The sequence below is a fragment of the Perissodus microlepis genome, chromosome 12, assembly GCF_051167445.1.
Source record: "Perissodus microlepis isolate ML-2025 ecotype Zambia chromosome 12, ASM5116744v1, whole genome shotgun sequence".
Classification (NCBI taxonomy): domain Eukaryota; kingdom Metazoa; phylum Chordata; class Actinopteri; order Cichliformes; family Cichlidae; genus Perissodus; species Perissodus microlepis.
Genome location: NC_140472.1, coordinates 12131682 through 12154278, shown reverse-complemented (window position 1 = coordinate 12154278; position 22597 = coordinate 12131682). Strand labels below are relative to the sequence as shown.

At 41.8% G+C, this 22597-nt stretch overlaps 2 protein-coding genes across 5 annotated transcripts; one reads left to right on the top strand and one right to left on the bottom strand.

Moving 5' to 3' along the window:
* Positions 1-3188: 3188 nt before the first annotated feature.
* On the bottom strand, positions 3189-11801 carry vgll4l (vestigial like 4 like). Of its 2 annotated transcripts, none has more exons than XM_084945971.1 (6): positions 11705-11801; positions 6832-6955; positions 5096-5219; positions 4733-4970; positions 4129-4201; positions 3189-3976 (listed from the first exon to the last, which is right to left on the bottom strand). In XM_084945971.1, exons 2-6 carry the CDS (start codon positions 6896-6898, stop codon positions 3657-3659), a joined length of 822 nt encoding a protein of 273 aa, XP_084802097.1. In that variant the 5' UTR covers positions 6899-6955; positions 11705-11801; the 3' UTR covers positions 3189-3656. The 2 variants fall into 2 exon arrangements, with proteins under 2 accessions (XP_084802097.1, XP_084802098.1); XM_084945972.1 differs by having other exon boundaries at positions 6832-6950; positions 11705-11795.
* Positions 10680-20275, top strand: syn1 (synapsin I). 3 transcript variants are annotated; one of them, XM_084945968.1, is made up of 14 exons: positions 10680-11218; positions 11515-11996; positions 12675-12732; positions 13348-13439; positions 13597-13753; positions 13852-13941; positions 14424-14486; positions 14574-14716; positions 14808-14882; positions 14973-15075; positions 15152-15295; positions 16602-16671; positions 16755-17244; positions 19184-20275. In XM_084945968.1, the coding sequence occupies exons 2-14, from the start codon at positions 11653-11655 to the stop codon at positions 19317-19319; spliced, it is 1965 nt and encodes a 654-aa protein (XP_084802094.1). In that variant the 5' UTR covers positions 10680-11218; positions 11515-11652; the 3' UTR covers positions 19320-20275. The 3 variants fall into 3 exon arrangements, with proteins under 3 accessions (XP_084802094.1, XP_084802095.1, XP_084802096.1); XM_084945969.1 differs by having other exon boundaries at positions 10681-11218; positions 19222-20275; XM_084945970.1 differs by lacking the exons at positions 10680-11218; positions 11515-11996 and adding an exon at positions 12227-12350.
* Positions 20276-22597: the final 2322 nt, after the last annotated feature.

Sequence of the window (22597 nt, the reverse complement as noted above, 5' to 3'; positions counted from 1 at the left end):
TTTACATGGACCAACAAATACCAAGAAAGAAGCCACTGCTCCAAAACTGGCATTTTTAAGCTCGACTGAAATCTGCAGCTGTCCACATGGACAAGCCAAATGTCTTCAGGAGAAAAGTTTTATGGTCAGATGAGACAAAGATTGAGCTATCCGTCCACCGTGATGAAAGGCATGTTTGGAGGTGTAAAAGTGAGGCCTTCAAACGTAAGAACACTGTACCAACTATATAGTGGTCGTGGCATCATTCTCTGGGGCTGTTTTGCTGCCACTGGTACTGGTACATTGCACAAAGTGGGTGGGATGATGATGAAGAAGGACTACCTCCCAATTCCTCTACTTCTTTGCTAGATGGTTGGACACAGATCAACAGGACAATGATCCCAAACACACATCAAAACTGGTTTTCGGCTGGATAAAACAGGCTAAGTTTAAGCTTCTGAAATGGCCTTCCCAAGCCCCGACCTGAAGACTGTGCTTAAAGGCTGGGTCCGTGCCAGGAAACCAGCAGGTTTAAATGAACTCTACCAGTTCTGCCGAGAAGGGTTGTGAAATATCCAGCCAGAATCATGCCAGAAGATTGTTGATGGCTACCACAAGCATCTGCTTGAGGTGCATGTGTGTATATACTGTGTGTGTATATATTCGAGCCTGTATCCATTTGGGCATTTGTAAACTGAACACAGCTGTATATATGTGTGTTTCTAGTATTTTACACTATTATATTTTTCCCACACTAGCCTAAACACATACACACCCCTACAGTCATCACACATTACCAAAAGCAAAACAAAAAAAAAATCAGATTGAGAAACACAGCAGCTTTAATCAGCTACAGTCACAGATGAATATCTTTATCCACCCACAACATAGATGATTCATTTTTTTGTGACTGTTTCTGTGGCTACTTTACATGTAAATGATGCCCATGTGGTGTTCATCCACATTATTCCTTTAATATCAGACGCGCTACATAACAAGAGCATTTGCAAGGTTTTCCAATCATATTTACTTGTTATATCCCTTCACTAACACACCACTGATTGTGCCTTTTATGTATTATATTTAACATTTGTTTAATGTTTATTCATTTCTTTTATTCATTACATTTCGATGTTCACAGAGGTTTATTGTCTAACAAAATATTAAAGATTAGATCGCACATAATGCTCCGTATAAACAGCAATTCTAGAAACTGGGGATGAGCACAGAGCTGCGTTAAAGGGCTTCTTTCTTATCATATTCACTTGCAGCCGCGAACGATGCTGCCAGTCAGGGATTGTGAGCGTAAATCCAAATGATCTGTATTTAAACAATTATCCGAGATAACTATCTTTTTTGTCATTTAAATACATAGCTCGAAGACGAACTCTGAAAAATGAACCGAGCACAAAGCCACAGCACAGAGACGCAATCTTTCCAGGCAATCATCTTCTCATGAGATTAGTACTTAGAATTGAAGCTGTTTAGAAAAAGTCTCTCAATTTGTTTACAGAGACCTAACTTTTGACAAACCAGAGAAATTAAGGAACTTTCCCAGAAAGGTTAGTCAATCTCCTGTATAGTGAGGCATACTTAATTACTATTGCTACGAGTTAAATGGTGTTTTCTGTCATGTTTGAGGTATTTAGGATTGTAATTACCAGCCCCTGTTGCCTCACACAACAATGTGCATTTTGTTTTGCAGCAGCATGAGAAGCCCTTCTCTTGACATTCTCATGGCAGGTTGATCTATATAATTTATATCTGTGAGCCACTTTCAGCTTAGCTGTGCTGAACTGCGGTGGCTGATATATGAGACATGTTAATATTTGACCCTGGTTAAACAGAGTGTATGTGTAATCCAGTGTATGACTTTATCTGGTGCAATAATATTAGCTAATGTGGCCGTCTCACAGATTCATTTAGCACTGAATATCACACCCATTTTTTTTTCTTTTAGATAGATTACTTCCTCCTACCGTGTAAAACATTCAATGAAAAGTAAACACACACACTCACTCACGCTGCATTGTCAGAGCATATGAGAGCACATGTGAAATGGATTATTAATGAAGAGGGATGTTCAGTCGCCTCCTAGCGGTAAACTGGGCAAAGCATTATCCTCTTCCTTAAGTTTCTTAAGGTCCCCCCATCAAAAGGTTTACCCGCAGAGCTCTGCTTTTGCTTATTTGACTCGTCCATAATGCAACAAGAGACCATTTGTTATTGACAAAGTCGGCCGTATATGGGTAACCCGAGGGCCTCTAGGTGGCATTCCTGTCCGTGTTCAGGTTACGCGGGCTGATGAGTGGAAATACCAGTTTGTGTCTTAAGGAGAAAAATGAATAATCAGCAGTTTGGTCACTGTTTGCTGCTGTATGCACGCACCCCCTCCACAGTCTGTTAGGTGCAAACTTCACATCATCGTTTGGTGGATTTCAGGTTTTTGCGCAGATCTTTAAACTAAAGCCACATAAGCGAGTAAAGCCAATGTTTAATACTTAGCTTTAGTTGTTTAAAGTAGGAGGATTTTCACTTTGCTCTTTCAACTTACCCCTGATTTAAAGCTTTCTCCCCTGTATGCTCAGCTTTTCATGACAGTTGGGTTAATCCCCACTTCTTTTCAGCTAGCCCAACACTGTAATTTTTTGTTGCTGTTTCCTTTTACATTTAAAATTAGGCAAGATAGGACATGCAAATCAGTAACTGAAGAGTGTGGCTGGTTCTCATGCTCAGGCCTATGTTAGCCCAACCCTTTCTTCCACTCTTCCCTCCCTCCTATCCCTTGCCAAACAGGATCTGTAGGATCTTACACAGTCATTTTCTCAGGAGACAGGAATGTCAAAGCACAAGCTTTGTGCCTGCTGGAACTTGCTCCCTACATTCTGTAGAACATCCAGGAAAAAGTACAGAATGAGTTGCACGTACATCCATTTAATTTCCACTCCTGTGTGTGGCATCAACCCCTAGTTAAAACGCAGTGCCGGATGTGTTCTAGACACACATTGACTCACTACTGAAATTAGGTTGTCTGGTATGCCACCCTGCCCTATCTTAACAAGGTGTCCTTGGATTCACGTCCCTTTAGTTTGAAAGGAGATTTGTTTCATTTTACTCATTTTCATTTCAACGTCCCATTTTCTGGAGACATTTGTTGTCCAGACCATTCACACTCAGGGAACAAAAACACAAAAATGGTTTATGAGATATGAATTTTAGGTCTTTTTAATCGTCTGGTTTGTGTACAGTTTAAAAGCACATTTTACAGCAGATAGGCTAGTCACTTAGACTGTAAAGCACCCAGGGGTATCAGATTATAAATATAATACAGTGTAACTGGCATTCAGAGAAATGACACATTTACAAAAAGAAATGTAAAGGATTTTTCCCCCAATGATCCCACATCACCATCTACATTATCTCAGCTTTTCAAATGCTATCAAGCAAGCGGAGGATAGAAATGTAACAAAATATGTCGATGTCCCAAATAATGCTACATTTGTTTTGTTGCTGTTTTAAGCTTGTAGACGCGGAGATCCAAATTGACAGCACTCCTGCATCTGTAAGCTCGCTCTGTCAACTCCTGCACTGGCATTTGCAGCCAGACAGACAGCAGAGCCGTCTGCAGAGTGGCAGTGAAATGTTAAAAGTCTCAAAGAGTCCAGTTTCCACCAGGATCAGATGCCATTTCTACTTTCATTGACAGACCAGTGGCTGGGCGTTAGCACTGAGCTGCTTGTGGACTCTTTGCGGCACAGATTTGGGCTGTGGCTGTAGGTGGGGGAGTGAGTGACACTTGGACTGCTGGGCGGTGTGGAAGAACAGGAGGAAGACTTGGATTTAATCTGTAGCCACTTGTCTCCCAAAGCCTTGGCAAAGTGGTCGTCGACGGACACGCTGATGGAGAGCTGCCGGGACTGAGCTTTCTGGTAGTGAACACCCAAGCTCCTCTGGAAATGCTCCTCGAGGACGTTATCATAGTTGTCTTTGGGAACCACTGCAATATAGAAGACGAATGGCAAACCTTTACATACACACCTAAGTGAGTCAGTAAAAGTACGTGGTATGGCTGTGCTATGAGGCACGTGTGATGACTAGGGAGTGACCTTCTGGGTAAATGAGCTCATTCCAAATGAGTGTGAGACTGACCTGATGAATGGCCCACGGATCTTGAAGAGGGGTTTCGTAACGAGGAGGCGCAAGTGATCACAGAGGGACGTATCTGGAAAAAAAAAAAAGAAATGGGTCAGTAATTAGACTCAAAGTAATTAGACTTGAAGCACAGGTTGTAACCCTGGTTTTAAGCTTTCGTTTCATTCCACAAACTTTGTGTTTTTGTTTTGACTTTGGCTAAACCTGACTGTGCACTCGCTCTTCAACTGCAACAGTTTAAATTAAAAACAACACGATCTGAAAACCGATTAAACTGGTTGGGTTTGCGCGTGAAAGTCAGCTCCCTCCCAGTGTGGTGGCATAAACAGGTCAGAGAGAAAGCAGTCTGTTTGGTCTTGTTGATGGCATTCCTCCCTCCATTACTCACATTTTCTTCCCGAATCCGGCTGGATTGCATAGCTCAGGCAAGCTTCGGCTTGCAGACACACTTAGACGCAGAATGCTTGTGCAGCTGGATTCACTAACTACAGATAATGGACCCCTGTGGTTGGTGGCCTGAAGCTATGCTGAGGCTATACAGTAGGGTAAACAGTATGACCTCCTAAATACCCTGTGTTCTAGACAGGCTTTGCTGAATTACCTGGATTTGACTGGAAGAGGTGCCTTTATTCTTTTCCTCTGCGCTTTCAGTTTCTTTTCTGGGTTTCTTGATGAGGGCAAGGGGTTCATCCATGACTGGTGTGTAGTACACATGGGTGGGCAGAGGGCTGGTGGGGCTGGGTGTTGGACTCAGGGTTTGTGTTGGACTCTGCTGGCTGGTGAACACTGCTGGGGCTGCTCTCTGGGCCAGCCTGCTTCGGCTCATTGCTCGCTCTCGTCTGAAACAATTATTTGAAAGAGTTTCAGACCCTCGTTGCTGTCTTTTTTTTGACAGAATTTGCATTTAATAAGTTGAATCTATCAAAAGAAAATGTTCTTAGGGAAGTTAAACAGCTCAACCAACCTTTCCTCCAAAGTCAGACCTCTCTCGTGGCTGCGCTTGCGTTTGATTGGATACACCGTTTGGGTTCGAGCCCGGTCGTGTGTCATATGTCTGTATCTGTCTTCGCTTCTGAGATGAGGCTGACCTGCAGAGCAAAATTAAAATGCGGGATTAGAAGAAGCACGTAGACTTTCAAAGAAACACGACCCCATCAGAGGTGCCCGCGGTCCCTTTGCCAACACCGATCCTACGTCAGATCACTGACGGTATATTGTGATGTTTGTGATTGTATCTAACTGGCAATGATGTGAAGCAGTGATGACTAACTGCTTGTTTTGATCCATGACATCAACTTGCACGACTGCTTTTCGTGGGAAAGCGTTTTTTTTTGTCACCGTTAATCGTAAACTCCGTTAAGCTGTAGAACTCGATTTACCTGATCAGTGAGGGTTACAACACTTCACAGCTGATTCAATGCTAACGGTAAATGTTGTTTTTTCTACATATTGGCATTCAGCCCAGTCACACGCAAACAACTTTTTTTCCCCCCTGTTTGGATGGAGTGCAAAAACATCAAACTGCTCTCCGTGTCTGAGGACCCCGATTTGGGCGTCAACCATTTGTGAAAAGGCCATCAAGGCGAAACACGTACACATCCTGGATCTTTGCAATTACACAAGTCGAAACACATCGACAGGCAGCTGCTGATGTCAGTGGCTTGTTCAATCAGAGGAGTTTAAAGCATGTCTACAGTGCAGGACAGACGCACTAAACGGGCTGGATGTCTCAGTCTTTTGCAGGTTTATCACCCATCAAATGTCAACCAAAGCCACACAGGGGGGCGTTTGGGCAAATCAGCCTGCAGTCACATCCCCAGGCTGATGTGTAATGCATGCAGCCAAAACACAAGCACTGTTTGAAAATGTAATAGCAGCACAATTGCACTGTATGTTCAGTTAACACTTGGAAATCCACACTGACGGGATGGCAGCAGTGCTAAACTGTATTCAAATCAGCCACTGGATGTATTTAAAGAAACAATGGTCTGTGGTGCCACACTGAATTGAGACAGTCTGTTTAAATCGGTTTTGCATTCCTAGAGAAAAACAAAACAGCCTTCACGCCCACACTGCTCACTCCAGTTCACATTTCCTAACATCTAAACTCTCCAATAGCACATGTGAGCTATTCCTTCACACAGTGTGGCTTTGTGGAGGGGGGTAGGTATAACCACACCTATGCTGATTTTCTAATGCCTCGGGCATGGTTATTTCTTCCTTATTAGCAGAGGGAAAATGCTTCCTGACCTTTTGGTTCACTGCATTTAAATCTGATTTTATTGTTACCCAACAGAAACGCATGGTTTAGAAAATCTCAGTTAAAGCCTCAGGTGAGTATTTACAGAGGAGTCTGTATGTAAGATTCAGTGTATTAAATATATTAACCGAAAAAGCCAAACGTGGTTCTAGCAGTACATATACTTGATTGTTTACTTATCGCTGTCATTTGATTGTCACCGTATCTGATTCTTTCTGCCTGACTTCACCTAAATATCACAGACAGACTAAATGTCACTTAATTAACACAGATGTTGTATATAGTTCATATCATATTGAGAAATATATATTAAATACACATACAAATAAGTAAATGATATGGCACAACCACAGCAGAGATTTATTTCCACAGATCCAAGTATCCACTGTCATCAAGAAACATGAGGACATTTTTTAAAAAAAGGCGTAAATCGAGCTTACCTTCTAAAATGTAGACCTTGAAGCCACTGCTCATCCGAGTTATGTATTGGAAGTTAGCCACAGCCATTGCTCCTTATCTTTGTGTTGCTGAGCCCAAATACAGAGGAACACCTTGACTGCTGGACTTTACAAGACACAAAGAGCCTCAGTTATAGACTGTATTGGAAAGGTAATGAGACGCTGGGTCTGAGCGCCGTCAGGTAAAGTATCAGGTGAGTGCGGACAGACCTGTGACTCATTTCCTGCCTTTCCATTGGCTGCTGCCCGGGCCAATGAGAAGCCCCGGTTCACTCATTAGTATTACTGTACAGTTGGGAATGTGCCTGCAGTTAGGCCCATCGCTAAAGTAGAAAAAAGGCGCTAAATGTCACAGTATACCAGACTTTACTCTGATTAGAGAAATGTTTGCTTTATTCGGCACTTTCTCTTATACAAAAAGTTCCATCCTGAAAAAACAAACAAACAACCCCCCGTCATCAATTATTTTCTTTCAGTTCCTTGTAGAGTGTGCCTGCGGGTTTCCCCATACATGGAATCAACACCTGTCCCCCTCCCACCTCCCTCCTAATCTGCAATCTCACCAAACTGCATTTTTCCGAGTGCTTAGCCCACCGGAGCTCCAGTCATTCTTCTGACCTGCCCATACACGCATGCAGCTGTACTCTGAGCCTGCCTCACCAGTAATCCGAGGGCTTTTGTTGATGGCCAGACAAAGACTCCCTAAGTACTGAAAATGCTGCTGCTGCCATGAGAAAAAAAAAATCTTCTGAGAGTGTAATGCGAGTCTGACGACATGTAGAAGGCCTCGGAGGCAGCTAACTTAGATACGTGACATTAGTTCTAATGAAAAGGGGGGGGGGGAATCATTATTAATGTCATTGTTTTAAGGTGTATCTGTAAAACTTATTGAGAAATACTATTTTGTGCTGTCTGGACTTTGTTGATATACAAGTCGGAGATTTCTACTTGTGAGTTTTACCCTAACAGGTTGGTGAATTTTGTTTAATGTGATAAAAAGCTACTCTTTTATTAGTCCCACTGTTCAAACGTGCATGGAAAATATTAGGTTTAATTTAAGCTCAACAGTGCCCCCTTACGTCGTACAAAGCAATAGCACGGTCAGGGGTAGGAAAATAACTTGTGGGGGAAAAAATGCAGTTTAACGTTTTAAAAATGAAATGAATGTGGTTATAAATCTGCAAGTGGCCAGGGAAGTTGTAGAAGTTGTAGTTTTGCAACGACTGTCCAGTGGCAATCAAGGCATTTTGGCTTGCTGTACTAACAAAAACTTATTCTACAATTTCAGTACAGCCACAAAGAATCTGGGTTTAGTTTTATACTAAACAGAAATTAAATACTGTTACTAGTTTTGATTCTATAAACATGGTAAAGGGCTTCACACTCTTAATCAGCTGATAACATATAGTCACTGGGGTAATGTAATGCTTACACATCAGAAACGGTAATTGCTCAAGAGGATCTTCTAGGAAGTCTTGAGTCACCCCTCAGTTCTTTATATTTTGCTAGGGAAACAAGATTTATTGCTATATGGAAACATACAGTATAAAGAACAAAAACATAGTTTATACAATTCTAATAAGCTTAAAAGTCAATATTTGCTATGACCACTTTTATTCTTTAACACAGCCTGAACTCACTTAGGTACGTTTTCTCATCATTTCTTTAAGAAGTCTTCAGGAATAATTCTCCAGACTTCCTGAAATATATTCAAAGCTCTTCTTTGGATGTTTCTGTCTTTTGTTCTAATCTCTGTAGAGATGATCTCACACTCCTTCAATAATGTTGAATTCCAATTCATGACTGATGTGTTTTTCTATTCAGGTATGAATTTACTGTACTGGCAGTGTGCTGGAGATCAGTGTCATGCTGACAAATGAAGCTGCTGCCAATCAGATAATTTCCAGATGGTGGATCCAGATCTCACTTTTCCTTCTTGTTCATATTTTCCTAAATTTTGACAAGATCTTTAACACTTCTGCATTTCAGCAGCTTCAGACCACAACAGAGCCTCCACTGTGTTTTACAAATGGCTGTAGATACTTGCTTTACCTCTCTCCTGACCTCCTCTGAACATGTTGATGATGATTTGAACCAAAACCTAAATTTTCTAAGTAAGACCTGTTGATTTTCAGTCCAGTTCTAGTGTAGTTTGGTGTAGCGCAGCCCCCCCCGTTTCCCTCCCTTAAGAACGGCTTCTTTACAGCCACCCCTAAGCAGAGGCCATTTCTTCAGGAAACAGAACGATCACTGAAGTTCCAGATGCATGCCTCAGGACCTCCGCCAGTTCTTTGCTGGATATTAAAGGAAGACTACTTAAAGCCATGACCTTTAAATGCCCATCTGCTGCAGATAGTAGTTTAGGCCTGTGACTTCTTTTTATCCACTGTTTGTTCAGTTTCCATCAGATTTTTTTTTAAGCGCACACAGCATACCATGATCTCTCTTTTGGCATAAACACATTTGCAGAGAAAAACATAAAGGTAGGGCATTCATTAAGTTAGAAAGTAGCCTCATCACTTTGGGTAAAAGTTGAAATAATTATTTTCTGTTAGCCTAGCCAAACTTGCAACACTAATCTATATTTTAATTCAGTGAGGAGACTCCACTCCACTGGTACCAGCTTGGTGACTGCAAGCAAGAAAACACCCGAGGAAAACACCAATAAATAAATGACGCCGTCAATAACTATCATAAACCTCCTTGTATGATTGTATTCTTTAACCTTGACAGTGTCAATGTCATCCAGGTGCAAATATATCCCGTTATTTAAGTAATGAAGAGGACCTTCATGCAACAGTGTCAGCAATACTACTTTTAAAAGTATAGTTTGGCAAAGACTGGAATACCTACAGCAAAAGTACCCAATAATGACAAGTCTTGACTAAAGGTACCTAAAAAAAGTGTGTGTGTGTGTGTGTGTGTGTGTGGGGGGGGGGGGGGGGGGGGGGGGGGGGGGGGGGGGAGAAGTATCTGGTTGTTCACAGTTCATACGAATTTCCAAGTGAGATCATTTGCAGCAAGTGGGATGACTATAATACTGTGGAAAGCTCACTAATTAACAATAATCAATACTTTGGGATTTATCCATGATAAAGTGGCTGTGTGCGACACACCACAGAGCACAAAGAGCATTCCCCTTTCTGAATAATCGAAAGTGTGTACTGATGGTTACCTGAAAGATGCATTGCCTGGGCATGCCTTCATGGTGGGCAGGATAATGACAGAAAAAAGGGGCACAGAAAAAAGAAAGGCAAGCTAGAGAGCGATTGCTTCTCTGGTTTGTGAACTAAAGTAATCGAGCTACTTTCTATGAAATCACACAAATTCTAATGTAATAAAACTAAAATCCATCGACTGAAAAATAAATGTAAACTAATGATACATTAATAGGCAGTTCACTATTCCCAACTCTTAAGATCGGAGCTAAATAGCGGTATTTTTGAATCCTTTTACTAGCAAGCAATAGGCTATTTATTATCTCTAAAATGCATTAATGATTTAGATAAGAAATGCACCCGGCTCTAGGCCTCTATCCGTGTCTCTGTAGTTTCCGCCATATGGTACAGTTTCCATAGAGCAACCCATGGCTCCCAGGGGGGTGGGCTCCGAGTATCACTAACAGACGGCGCATCCCTCACTGTCTGTATTGACTCAGTTGAAAATCAAAAGTAACACCCTGTTTCAGCAGGCCTGACAACCCAGCAGTGGGTGTGCCACTGCTGCTTTATTGGAGCCAGCAGGATGCCCGAATGAAATCAACACCCAGAGGTATTGCAGCCAACAGCAGGATCATGTCCAACAGCGAGCGACGCCCCTGCTTCTCCGCTCTCATCAGCACCACCCTGATACCCCCATCATGGAGCTTGTCAAGTTACAAGAATACTGACGAGAACAATGCCGGAAGTTCAACAACACTAATAAGACTCAACAAAACAACAGCTCGCCACTTATGCGGTTTTAGCAGTGGCTGTTATTTTTACTTCTTTAATTTAACTATGTCCAAACTCTGACGTCAATAAAAAATCAGCCCTAGATATGCATAGATTTTTCTTTCTTTCTTTCCCCCCCAAAGAGCCACCGGAAGTGTGGATATCACCCTGCTGCAACTTGACGACCGCGCAGCTCCTCTCTCCCTCAGGATGACTGGGAGTGACGCAGGGCAGACGGAAAAAACTGGGGCTTGATGAGAAGGACGGCGGTGATGCAGGAAGGGCTGTAGCTTTATTTATTTCAGCCTGATGCCTGACTTGCCTGCACGGAGGATATGAGAGTCACCCATATGCGAGCTTTTCTGTGACAGACAGGAGGTAATAACGAGGAATCATCAAGTCATCCTTGGGGCAGACCAGTTTGGATACACTCCCAGGTAGGCTTCATCATGCCCGGTTGTGGCTGTTACTACAGGCTGCTGAAGTGCTAGGTGGCTTTCTGGAAACAGGATACATGTTAAAAAATGTCAATAAATTTATATTTTTATTTGTGTCAGTCTTTACACGGAGACTGATAATTGGCTTGCACAATTTGCTAAGGTGAAGTAGGGCTGATTTCTTCTTGCATCTTAGCAAATTCTTTAAGCTACACCGTCACGACTCATCGCCACTGTTATGATCAGATAGTCGAGCTTCTCCTTCTATATTAACACGGGACCTGTTTTCTCTGTAGGTAACATCGGGTCCTGTTCCTGCACATGGGAAAGTAGCCTAGTCATTCATTTCCCCACTGAACACCGAGTTGTAAGTCGCATTCAGTGTATTTGGACCCCCACATCCTCCTCCTTCGTCATTTCAACAAATATCCACCATGAACTACCTGCGTCGACGACTCTCGGACAGCAATTTCATGTCCAACCTACCCAATGGCTACATGACCGACCTCCAACGCCCCGATCCGCCGCAGCAGAGCCCCGCAGTGTCGCCCGGGCCGGCAGAGAGGCGCCAGTCCACCAGTCAGCAGCAGCAGCCGCAGCAGCAGCAACAGCAGCAGCAGTCTGGAGGTGGAGGTGGAGGCTTCTTCTCATCCATTTCCAACGCCGTCAAACAGACCACAGCTGCTGCGGCTGCGACCTTATCGGAGGCAGCCGACCGGGCAGGTGTCTCCAGCAGCGCCAAGATCCTCCTGGTCATCGACGACCAGCAGACCGACTGGTAAGAGCAGTGCGCATTGGCAGCGCGCTGCCTCGTCTAGACAGCAAAAGTGTGCCAGACCGTGGGTTACGGTGGCCTAACTCCTAGAAGGTCATATGATTCATCCGGTGTTGAGAGGTATCCTTCCATCACGTGAAACAACCGGTGGGAGGTTTTGTGCGCAGAAACTGTGTTATGGCAAAGGCGCAACAGACCGAAGGCAGAGAAGCCATTTTCATTTGACGATCAGTTTGTTTTTTCTTCTTGTGATCGATTCGTGTTGCATTCTGCTGATAATCTGAAATTACGCAAGTGCACTATGCGTTCATGGCCGCCATGAATATGGAGATTACCCATTTGTCAAATGAAGCGGCTGTAAGTGCAGAAGAAAAACGATTTCAGCAGACAGTCGAGCTTCTTCTCCGCGCGCATTATGCAATAGTGATAACAAACTAAGAAATTTGCTATTATCGAAACACGATTGATATTCACAATAAACGGAAGCTGACCTGTCCTGATGCAACACCAGTAGTTTTATTTATACATCCACATTTATATATATATATATATATATATTCTCTAAATTTCAAAATATGCCAAAATAATGGCAAATATTAAATATAGAAAGGCAAAAATTTAAAATCACATCCATATATCAACTTTTTGATGTAATCATTTAACTTCTTGCTTTAAAATCAGGGTGAAGGTCTTCAGAGGAAGAAAGGTCCATGGGGAATTTGACATCAAGGTCGAACAGGTAAGTTTTGCTTTGTGATGCAGACTTGTAGATTTTCTAGGCCAGGGGTAGGCAACGCCAGGCCTCGAGTGCCGGTGTCCTGCAGGTTTTAGATCTCACCCTGTGTAAACACACCTGAATCAAATGATTCATTACCAGGCCTCTTGTTGAGGAGGTAATTTAGGCATTTGAATCAGCTGTGTTTGATCAAGGACACATCTAAAACCTGCAGGACACCGGCACTCGAGGCCTGGAGTTGCCAACCCTGGTCTAGGCCAATAGCAGACCAATAATCTATTTGTGAGGAGAAATGTGCAGCCTTATATTTATTACTACAGTTTCACTCAGTGGTCTTTCATGATGTAATCCACTAAGCAGCATTTTAACAGAAGAGAAGCCCATAAACATTTTAAAATCTTCTTTGCCTAAGGCATTTTCTTCTCCTCCTATTTTAGTCTCTCTACCTCATTCTGGACTGACATTTCTTTCTTATATGGCCTCAAAACAGGAAGGATGAATTTCACACAGAGCCTGATATTCTTTAATTGTGTCTTCTGCTTGACCACTGGCTCCAATCATCACCGCTGTGATTTCTGAAGTGTTTATTAGGGTTTGACCTTGATACTGTCCTTTCAGGCAGAGTTCTCTGAGATCAACCTGGTGGCCAATGCCACAGGTACCTACAATGTGAACATTGATGCGATTAGGAGTGGCCATAAAGTTACAAAGTAAGTTCTCTGCAAAATGTTTCTTTTTAGAAAAAAAATTGCAGCGCTGGTAAAACTACGAGTTTCTGCTGAAACGTTCAAATGGAATAAATCATCAAACTGATTTGTTGTTGTTTTTTAGTGCTGTTAAATATTTTGCTCATGTCCCCCGAACCAGATCCTTTAAGCCAGACTTTGTGCTGATCAGACAGCATGCGTTCAGCATGGACAAGAATGGAGACCATCGTAACATAGTGATTGGATTGCAGTACGCTGGACTGCCAAGTGTGAACTCTTTGCACTCGGTCTACAATTTCTGCGACAAACCGTGGGTGGTGAGTAGGATTTAATTAAGGCATTCATTTAAAGCCAGGACACACTTAGTTGAGTGACATGGACATACTACGCAGCAGCATCTTTCTGTACGTTTCAGTTTGCTCAAATGTCTAGGCTTCACAAGCAGCTGGGCTCAGAGGAGTTCCCACTGATTGAGCAGGTTTACTATCCAAACCACAAGGAAATGGTGAGTTTTTGCCCTATGTCCTTCTCCTCTTCCTTTTCATTTGTTTTCATGGCTACTCTCTTCAAATAACAAGGACCTAGACACACACACACACACACACACAACCTCTGCACGGGTCACATGTCAAGGGTGTAATTTACCTCCATGTCAATATTCAATCTTATGTAGCAGCTGAGAGCACTCACATTTTCTAAGTATCGACTTTTTTTTTTTTTTTGTAATTGGTAGATGGTGAGTGTTTGATTTCTTGAGTTCCAAGTTAGTGTTGCTACAGTTAAACTGAGACGGGTTGGTGCAGAGCAGTTTAATCCATCCCTGCTGTCACAGCCTGACAGTACTGGGCTGGCTTTCAGGCCATCAGTACCAATCATAATATCTGCCCCGATCAGAACTGATATAATAATTGGTGTTTTAATCACTGGGGCACTACGAGAAAGTTCATTTATAAGAAATCTGAGCATGTTTTAATGTTCTTTTTGCAGATTACCTCCCCTCAATTTCCTGTAGTGGTAAAGATGGGCCATGCTCACTCAGGGATGGGAAAGGTAAATCTAGAGTTCTTAAGTACTTTCTCAGGTCCACGTGAACACGCTGATGTCACTATATTCATATGTTCACTCCTGCTGCTTTAGGTGAAAGTGGACAATCAGTATGATTTTCAAGATATTGCTAGTGTTGTGGCACTGACCAAGACCTACGCCACATCTGAGCCATTTATTGATGCAAAGTATGATGTGCGCATTCAGAAGATTGGCAACAATTACAAGGCTTACATGTGAGCGAAACTTCCTCTCAGGTTCATGCATGAAAATAAAAACAGTGAAAATGGTTAGAATGTAGAGTTAAGTCTTTATTTTAATTAACAGGCGAACATCAATTTCTGGCAACTGGAAAACCAATACTGGTTCATCTATGCTTGAGCAGGTGGCCATGTCAGACAAGTAAGAGCGCAGAGTTGAAAATGAAATAAAACTGTAAATCAAATTGTATCGCACTGCACTATAATAGGTCTGATTAATGTGTCACGGCAGGTACAGAATGTGGGTGGATTCTTGTTCCGATATCTTTGGAGGGTTGGACATCTGTGCTGTGGAGGCTCTACATGGTAAAGATGGCAAGGACTACATCATAGAGGTACTACATGACATATCAATGTTTTCTATGATTCACTAATGAGTCCACTAATTATATCAAGTTGTGGTCTTTTAAGGTTGATGACTGTTCGATGCCACTGATTGGGGACCAGCAGGACGAGGATCGCGTTCATATTGCAGAACTAGTGGTTTCCAAAATGAACCAGACTGTTCCACGTACTTCAAGCTCTTCCACAGTCCGTACAGGACAGCCAGCACAGGTGCTCAAACAACAGACATGCTTTCCTTGCTCCAACACACCCTAACCTTTCCTTATCTTCCACACTTTTAGTAGTAACACACTGTAAGTACAGTTTGATCCATAAATATTAGGACAGAGACACTTTTTCTTGTCATTTTGGTTCTGTAGACTACCAAAATGAATTTTAAGTGAAACAACTCGGATGCAGTTGAAGTGCAGACTTTCAGCTTTAATTAGGCAGGTTGAACAAAAAGATTGCATTCAAAAAATTGCACACCTAAGGCAACAAACTGCCTCTGATGTGTTTTATGGATGGTGTGGTGTGCTTTAGATCTTGAGCTGCTCCACGGCTTCGCCATACTTTTCCTTGTCATCATTCAGGTAGAGGTTGATCTTGGTTTCATTTGTCCAAAGAATGTTTTTACAAAACTGAAAACTGGATGGCTTTTTTGATGTCTTTTTAGCAAAGTCCAGCCTAGCCTTTCTGTTCTTGAGGCGTATAAGTGTCTTGCATCTTGCAGAGAACCCTAACCCTCTTTTTCGCAGCCTAAGGATGGCTTGTTTCACCTGCATGGAAAGCCCCCTTGACCGCATGTTGTCTGTTCGCAGTAAAATCTTCCAAATGCAAGGGACATGCCTCAAATGAACTCCTAAACCCTTGATCCAATCTGAATGTGAATACCCTGAAATAAAAGCTGAGAGTCTACACATTATGTCCATTATATAACTATAATTGGAATATATTTCAGTAAAAAGGTAAAAAAACAAAAACAAAACCCGTGACAGTGTTCAAATATATATGGACCTAACTGTATATTAGTGGGCATAAAAATATGAAAGAAACAATTAAAACAAGACTCAGTGAGCTTTAAGTCAACAGGATCTGCATTATATCTTTAATCTTTTTAAAAACACATGTTATGTTTCTAAGAAAAGTAGTGGGCCAAGCATGGATCCCTGGGGTACTCTAAATCTGAGATGGACACATCAGAGAGACAATCAAATAACAACTTTAAACAGACCACACTGTGATTTACTTTGCCTGCAATGACTTGAATGGCGTGGAAGGATTCAGTGTAGGGTTAAGAGGAGTTTCTGGTTATGAGATAAGTTAGAACGTAGATTTCCGTCAGAATTCTAAATGTGGCTTAAAATGTTATGAATGTTGTGATTAAGAGATTTGCTAGATCATGCTGTGGAAGAAAAATTTTCTGAACAAATTAAGAGACATTTAAAATATTTATACATTATCATTTTCTATGCTTAGCCATCTAATGAATGTCATTTTTGCTTTGTATTGATTTTTTCCCCTTGTTAACTTGTAGAAAGCAGTTTCTCCTCAGCCAGTCTCACAACCGAGAGTCCCACAGTCTCAACAGCGTCCTTCACCACAGGGTAAGAACTGGACTTTTAGGGTCTTGAAAAATATTTCAGAATTTGAATGTGATTCGTCTCCTTCTTTTGTTTATCTCTGATAGGTGGTCCTCAGCAAAGCCCTCCATCTCAGCAGCGTCCACAACCTCAAGGCCAACCTCCTGTACAGACCCAACAATCTCCTGCCAGCCCTGCCACTGGTGACCCCAGTAACCAGACTAAGGCAAGCCAAGGGCCTGCGACTCAAGGTCAGAGACCTACGTCTGGTCAGGGCTCTCCTCAGCGAAGCCAAGGAGGATCCCCTCAAGCTCAGAGGCAGCAGTCTGTATCGCAGCAGAAACCATCTGCAGGCCAAAAACCTCCACCACAGCAGAGGCCTGCCATGCCCCCTAGACAGCAGTCACAGGGAGGGACACAGCAACAGAGGGCTCCCGGCCAACAAGGACGCCCTGGAGCACCCACCACCCAGCAGCCACGTCCTGCCGCTCAGGGCCAGGGGGGCCCAGGAGGACGACCCCCTCTGCAACAGAAGCCTCAGCCTCCACAGAAGCCTAGTCAGGACAGCCCGGCTATGGGCGGCTCTCCACAACTAAAGTAAGTAGCCGTGAATGATAAATGGGATCGGTTTTACCTCATCCTTCAAGCAGAAGATCCCTTCTTATTGCCTGCACTGTGACATGCATGCCACATGGGAAATCTATTTAATGACAAATGAGCCACCCGAATGTGCATGGTTTATTGATTTTTACACTTTTCAGCCCTTCAGCAGCACTTTCACGTAACATAACATTTCAAAGTCTGTGCAGAGCACCTGATACGTTAAAACAACAAGCGGAAGCCGTAATGAAGCTACATATTGTGATATTTAAAGATCCCTTTAATGTAAATCAACTTTTGAACCTTGTTTACATATCTAGATTGTTGTGAAACTTATGAAACTAATGCCATCGACTGGCAGTGAGGCTACACATGGTCATCAGATATTTTAACATTATTAAACATAACTCATTGTGTGATAGCATACTTAGTTCAAAGCACAGCTTGTCTATTTCAGCTCAGTGTGAGAGCCTGCTGGTGCTGAGCGTCTCTCCTCTGCTTTCTGATTCACCGTGAGTTCGAGTCTCCTCTGCTCCTTCTTTACTCCGTGTAAGACACACATGGAGTGGAGCAGACACATGCCGAGTGGAGGAAAGGAGAGATAAGTGGAGATAATATTACTAGACTTAATGACGTACCTCCAAGTGCAATAAAACCTCTAGGGTTTCCAAGACAAGACCATCAGGTATAAGTTAATCCCACTGCAAGGCCCCCATGATACTAATCATGGAGTTTTTGAGTATCCATCTATCCATTTTCTTACACTTATCGCTGGGCGGTTTGGGGGAAGCCTTCCTTCTTCCCAGCTACCTTCTCCAGATTATCTTGTGGAATACTGAGGTGTGCCCCCGGGGCCTCCTACCTGTAGGACATACCCAGAACTCGTCACCCAGGAGACACCCAGGAGGCATCAGTGTCAGATGCCCAACCCACCTCACTTGGCTCCTTTCGGTGTGGAATAGTTGCAGCTCCACTCTGAGATGCTCTTGAATAGCTAAACTCCTCACTCTGTTGCTAAGGGGGAGGCCAGTTACCTTTGGAAAAAGCTCATTTTGCCCCTTGTATCAGCATCTCATTCTTTGATTACTACCCAAAACTAGTGACGATGGGTAAGCGAAGGGGCATAGATCAACTGGTAAATTGACAGCTTCGCAGTGGAGCGCAGTGTCTGAATCACCGCAGATGCTGTAAAGGCCTCGGGGTGAAACTTTTTACATTTTTTTAATTAAAAAAAAAAAACTGGACACATGTAATCACGTATTGCCGTTTTGCCGTCAGGTGTTCAGACTATTTATTTATTTATTTATACAGTAAGCAAAATCATTCACGCCTTAATTTAACCGGGTTAGCAATGATTCGGTAGTCTCTGCCTGCTTTAGCTTCTTTACTTCTTGCTTCTGCTGAAAGTAGGAAGTGCGCTCTGCAGTGTGTCACTCTTTCCTCTTATGAGGAGCACAGTGAGCCTCCACAGCAGTACTGACAGCTGCGCCTGTCCAGCTGCAATGTCCCATCGGTGCCACACAGGACACCTTATATCAGGTTGACGTTGCTGCGTGAACAGAATGTAACCTAAATAATTCACAAAATTGGGAATACATAATCCTGATTTTGGATTTAATATTTGAGCTTCTTTATGCTCTCCTGACAATGAGACATAAACCCTCTTATTGTCAGTCGCATACAAAAACATGCATCACTTTGCTTTCCAGAAAAGTCATTCAATATCCATATCATATTCAAAGCTAACTTGAAATGATAAGGTAATACTGAATGACCCGAGGAAAGGAATGCGCTTTATCATTGTTTACTGAGCCTTTTCTCTCATTTCTCTCCCTCTCTCTGTCTTGCCTTGCGCCAGTCTTTTCATTCCATGGGTTTGCTGCATGACTTTAATAGCCTCTTCCTCTCCTCTATTGCCATTTTCCTCTCTTTATAGCAAGTCCCAGTCTCTTACCAATACCTTCAACATTCCAGAAACCCCAGCGCCACGAGCCAGCCTTAGCCAGGACGAAGTGAAGGCCGAAACCATACGCAATCTACGCAAATCTTTTGCCAGTCTCTTCTCAGACTGAGACAGCATAAGCCCCTCTTCCCTCTCCTCCTGAAAGAAAAAGAGACAGGCAAACTGAAGGACAGACCCCTTCTTCCCCCTCCGAACAAGGACCAACCGGATGCCATCTTTAATTCATGTACACTGAGCCTGATGTGAAAATGTACACACTTGATAGCCACTGCCTACATGGTTTAACTCTTTTAAAACGAACAAAAAGTAGAATACAGTTAGGCACTGATGTCTTAAACATTCCCTGCCTTGCCTCGAGCTTAAGTAATCATACTCAAAACTGTTTGTACTCCACACTGAAGCCTGTATATGCATGAATACAAAACAAAACAATATTGCTCTCACTTGTTTGTTTGTGCTGTAAATTCATCGTGGCCGATGTTCAAGTAACTTGAGGCGCTGTATGAAAGTTATTGGGGAAGGGAAGATAGCCAAATATTTTATTTTAAATAAAAAAGCAGCACCTAGTTTATTATCTCCTCTTGTCTAAAAATAGTATATTTGTGTCATAGTGAAAACAGTGAAAATGTAGCTAACCCCTAATTTTGAATAAAGAGCTGTCAAACTGACTTAAAGCCACTAAGTAATCTCCATGTATCCCCAATAAAAACAAAGCTACACCACTATTTCACACTTCTGCTCCTTGCAAAATTAACAACAACACCCTCCCTGCTTTCCTGATTCCCTAATTATTTTTGTATGGCGCCCAAATGACTACAGCTGCACAAAAAGGATGTCCAGTGTTTGCAAATGCTAGATCTGTTCAAGCTGTAGATCGCTCATGGTGATGTATTAGCTGCATGTCAACAGGAGGCAATGGTTGCATTTCCCAACCCCTGACTTTGGCGCTTGTAACTGTGTTGTCACATGTAGTTAAATTAGCTAGTATTAGAGTAGTTGGTGTCGTGAGTATGTCGTGGCTCCCGATTTTCTTCGCCTTTTTTTTTTTTTTTTTTTTTTTTTGTTGCAGAAGAACAAAAGCCCAGCAGCTCTCTAACTTGAAAGCATGCCTTACACAGACAAGAGCGTCAAATCAAATGGAGCTGTCTCAGGGATGTCCAGTTGATTGTGACACTTGTGTGTGGGTGAGGGTCTTCCATTGCAGTCTTATAGTGGTTGTTTACAAAAAAAAAGAAGGAAAAGCATGCATTTTAATGAGATAGAATGTTTTATTATTTCAAACACATTTGCACACAGAGTATATCTTGCAAAATTATACTTGAATACAATGGTTTTCAGGTTTATTCATCTGCCACTTGACAAAGCAGGGTTCCTGCTTTGGGGTGCTGCCATGTCTGTAACAGGCATGGTACAGTGGGATCCAGTGTAGACAGGGTTGGCGACTGTTCAGGTACAGTTAGTGAAAAATATCGTTACTTACAGTTTATTTTCCTCAATTTTCAAAGCAATGTGACAAGAAAAAAACTGCTAACCAACTACTGAGTTTAATGGATGTACAATAGGTTTTACGTAGGAGGTCTTAGCAGTAGGTCAGCGTAAGATGCACTCCAAAGCACACTCAGCCAAGGAATGTTACGTTTGTGAAATTCATTTGTACCACGTAGAAAGGTAAAACGGTGACAAGTTCTAGGAATGCCAACTGCACAATGCTTCTCTGCAGTTGATTTCACAATTCTGCCACGCATCTTTTGCACCGACAAAACTTTCTTTGATCACGTCTCTGAAAATCCAAGCTGTCACTGAAGAATGTTTTATCTTCTCCAGGCACTATAAATGTCTTCCAGAAGGAGTGCTATAGATTCATATGGTGATATAGTATGGCAATATCACGCTTTTAGAGAAGACCCAATAGTGAAAAGTCTAAGTGAGTCCTGGTCCCCCTGCAGATTCTCCATGTTGCCTGTGTTTTTCTGTTTATGTAGCCACAGTGACCCCTTGTGTTCAATGGTGCATAAACGTGTGAATGTTGTTTTGTAACCTGGTCAAACCAAATAGATGTTGTGCAAAGCTCTGAGTGATCCAGATTGTCACTTTCCTCCCCTGCTGCTATTTGTGCTTGCTGATATTCTGTGTGTCTCTAAACTTTATAGTATATCTGGGAAAATAGTTTACTTACTTTTTCCTTTTGTACATGCACAATTTTCTCGTGAATGGCACTGCTATACGGTGCTTGTTATGTTATGCATAAGTAATGGAGGGCTTCATTTTTACATTTTACAGTTACTCAGTGTCAGTACGTAACTGTCAGATTCATAATGGCACAGCCGAGAATAAGTAAGCGAGGAGTAATTTTCACACTGAGTGTGTAATTTATGAAAATGAGCCATCACATTTAGCACTGATGGTTATCTTTGAAAAACCGTGCCGTCCTTTCACTCAGAGGTGTCTTGGCCAAACTGAGAAACACCATTTGCCACGAGCCCTCTGGAGCCTGACAGAATGAGCCGCGACGGCAATGCAAAGAAGTCATTTTGATATTTTTTTTTTTATATTTTATTTTTAAGGGTTTACATTATTTATGGTTGATATATCTGACTGTGAATGTACATTGTCTTCTTTCTTAGAGCTCATTTTATTGTTTTTTAATTCCACCGTATAATCATTGTGAAACGGTAAAATCCTTACAAGTTTGAGTGAAATTGATTGTCAGTTGATGCCTGCCAGAGTTCAAAATGTACATCATAGATGTAAGTGCAAAAATCAAAAAGCTGAGGGTTTTTTTTTTTTGTTAATCAAAAATAAGATACTGCAGAATATAAATCATGGTGGATTATTGAAATAAATGTAATAAAAATGATATTGATGTTATATGCAATGTAGCTATATTATGTGAAAATGAGTATGTTATTACAACATGCACATGTCCAATAAAACTTATGACAAATAATGACTGGTTTATTTGAGAAAAGTACAGTAAAGTAGGTTTTAAAAGATGCTGACACAGCTGCTGAATAACTGTAACAACACCAGTTAGTCTAAATGATTAATGCAGAACTGTTGAGTAACATTCATATTCAAATTTCTTTTCATTTTGCTGTCCTGAGTGTCCTTGATGATGAGAGACATCATTGGTTTTTCAGTTTGTTTTTCACACTTTTGTTAACATTTATTTTTATAGCTTACTTTGTCCATCAGGTTGAAAATTACAGGGTTGCATTTTATTTTATTTTCGTTTTTCAGTTATAAAGAAAAATAATTAAAGGATATATATATATATATATATATATATATATATATATATATATATATATAATAGTAATTCATAGACTTTAGGTATTTATATTAAATGGGTACAGTGCATAGTATTCGGTTGTGAATGACTTTAAT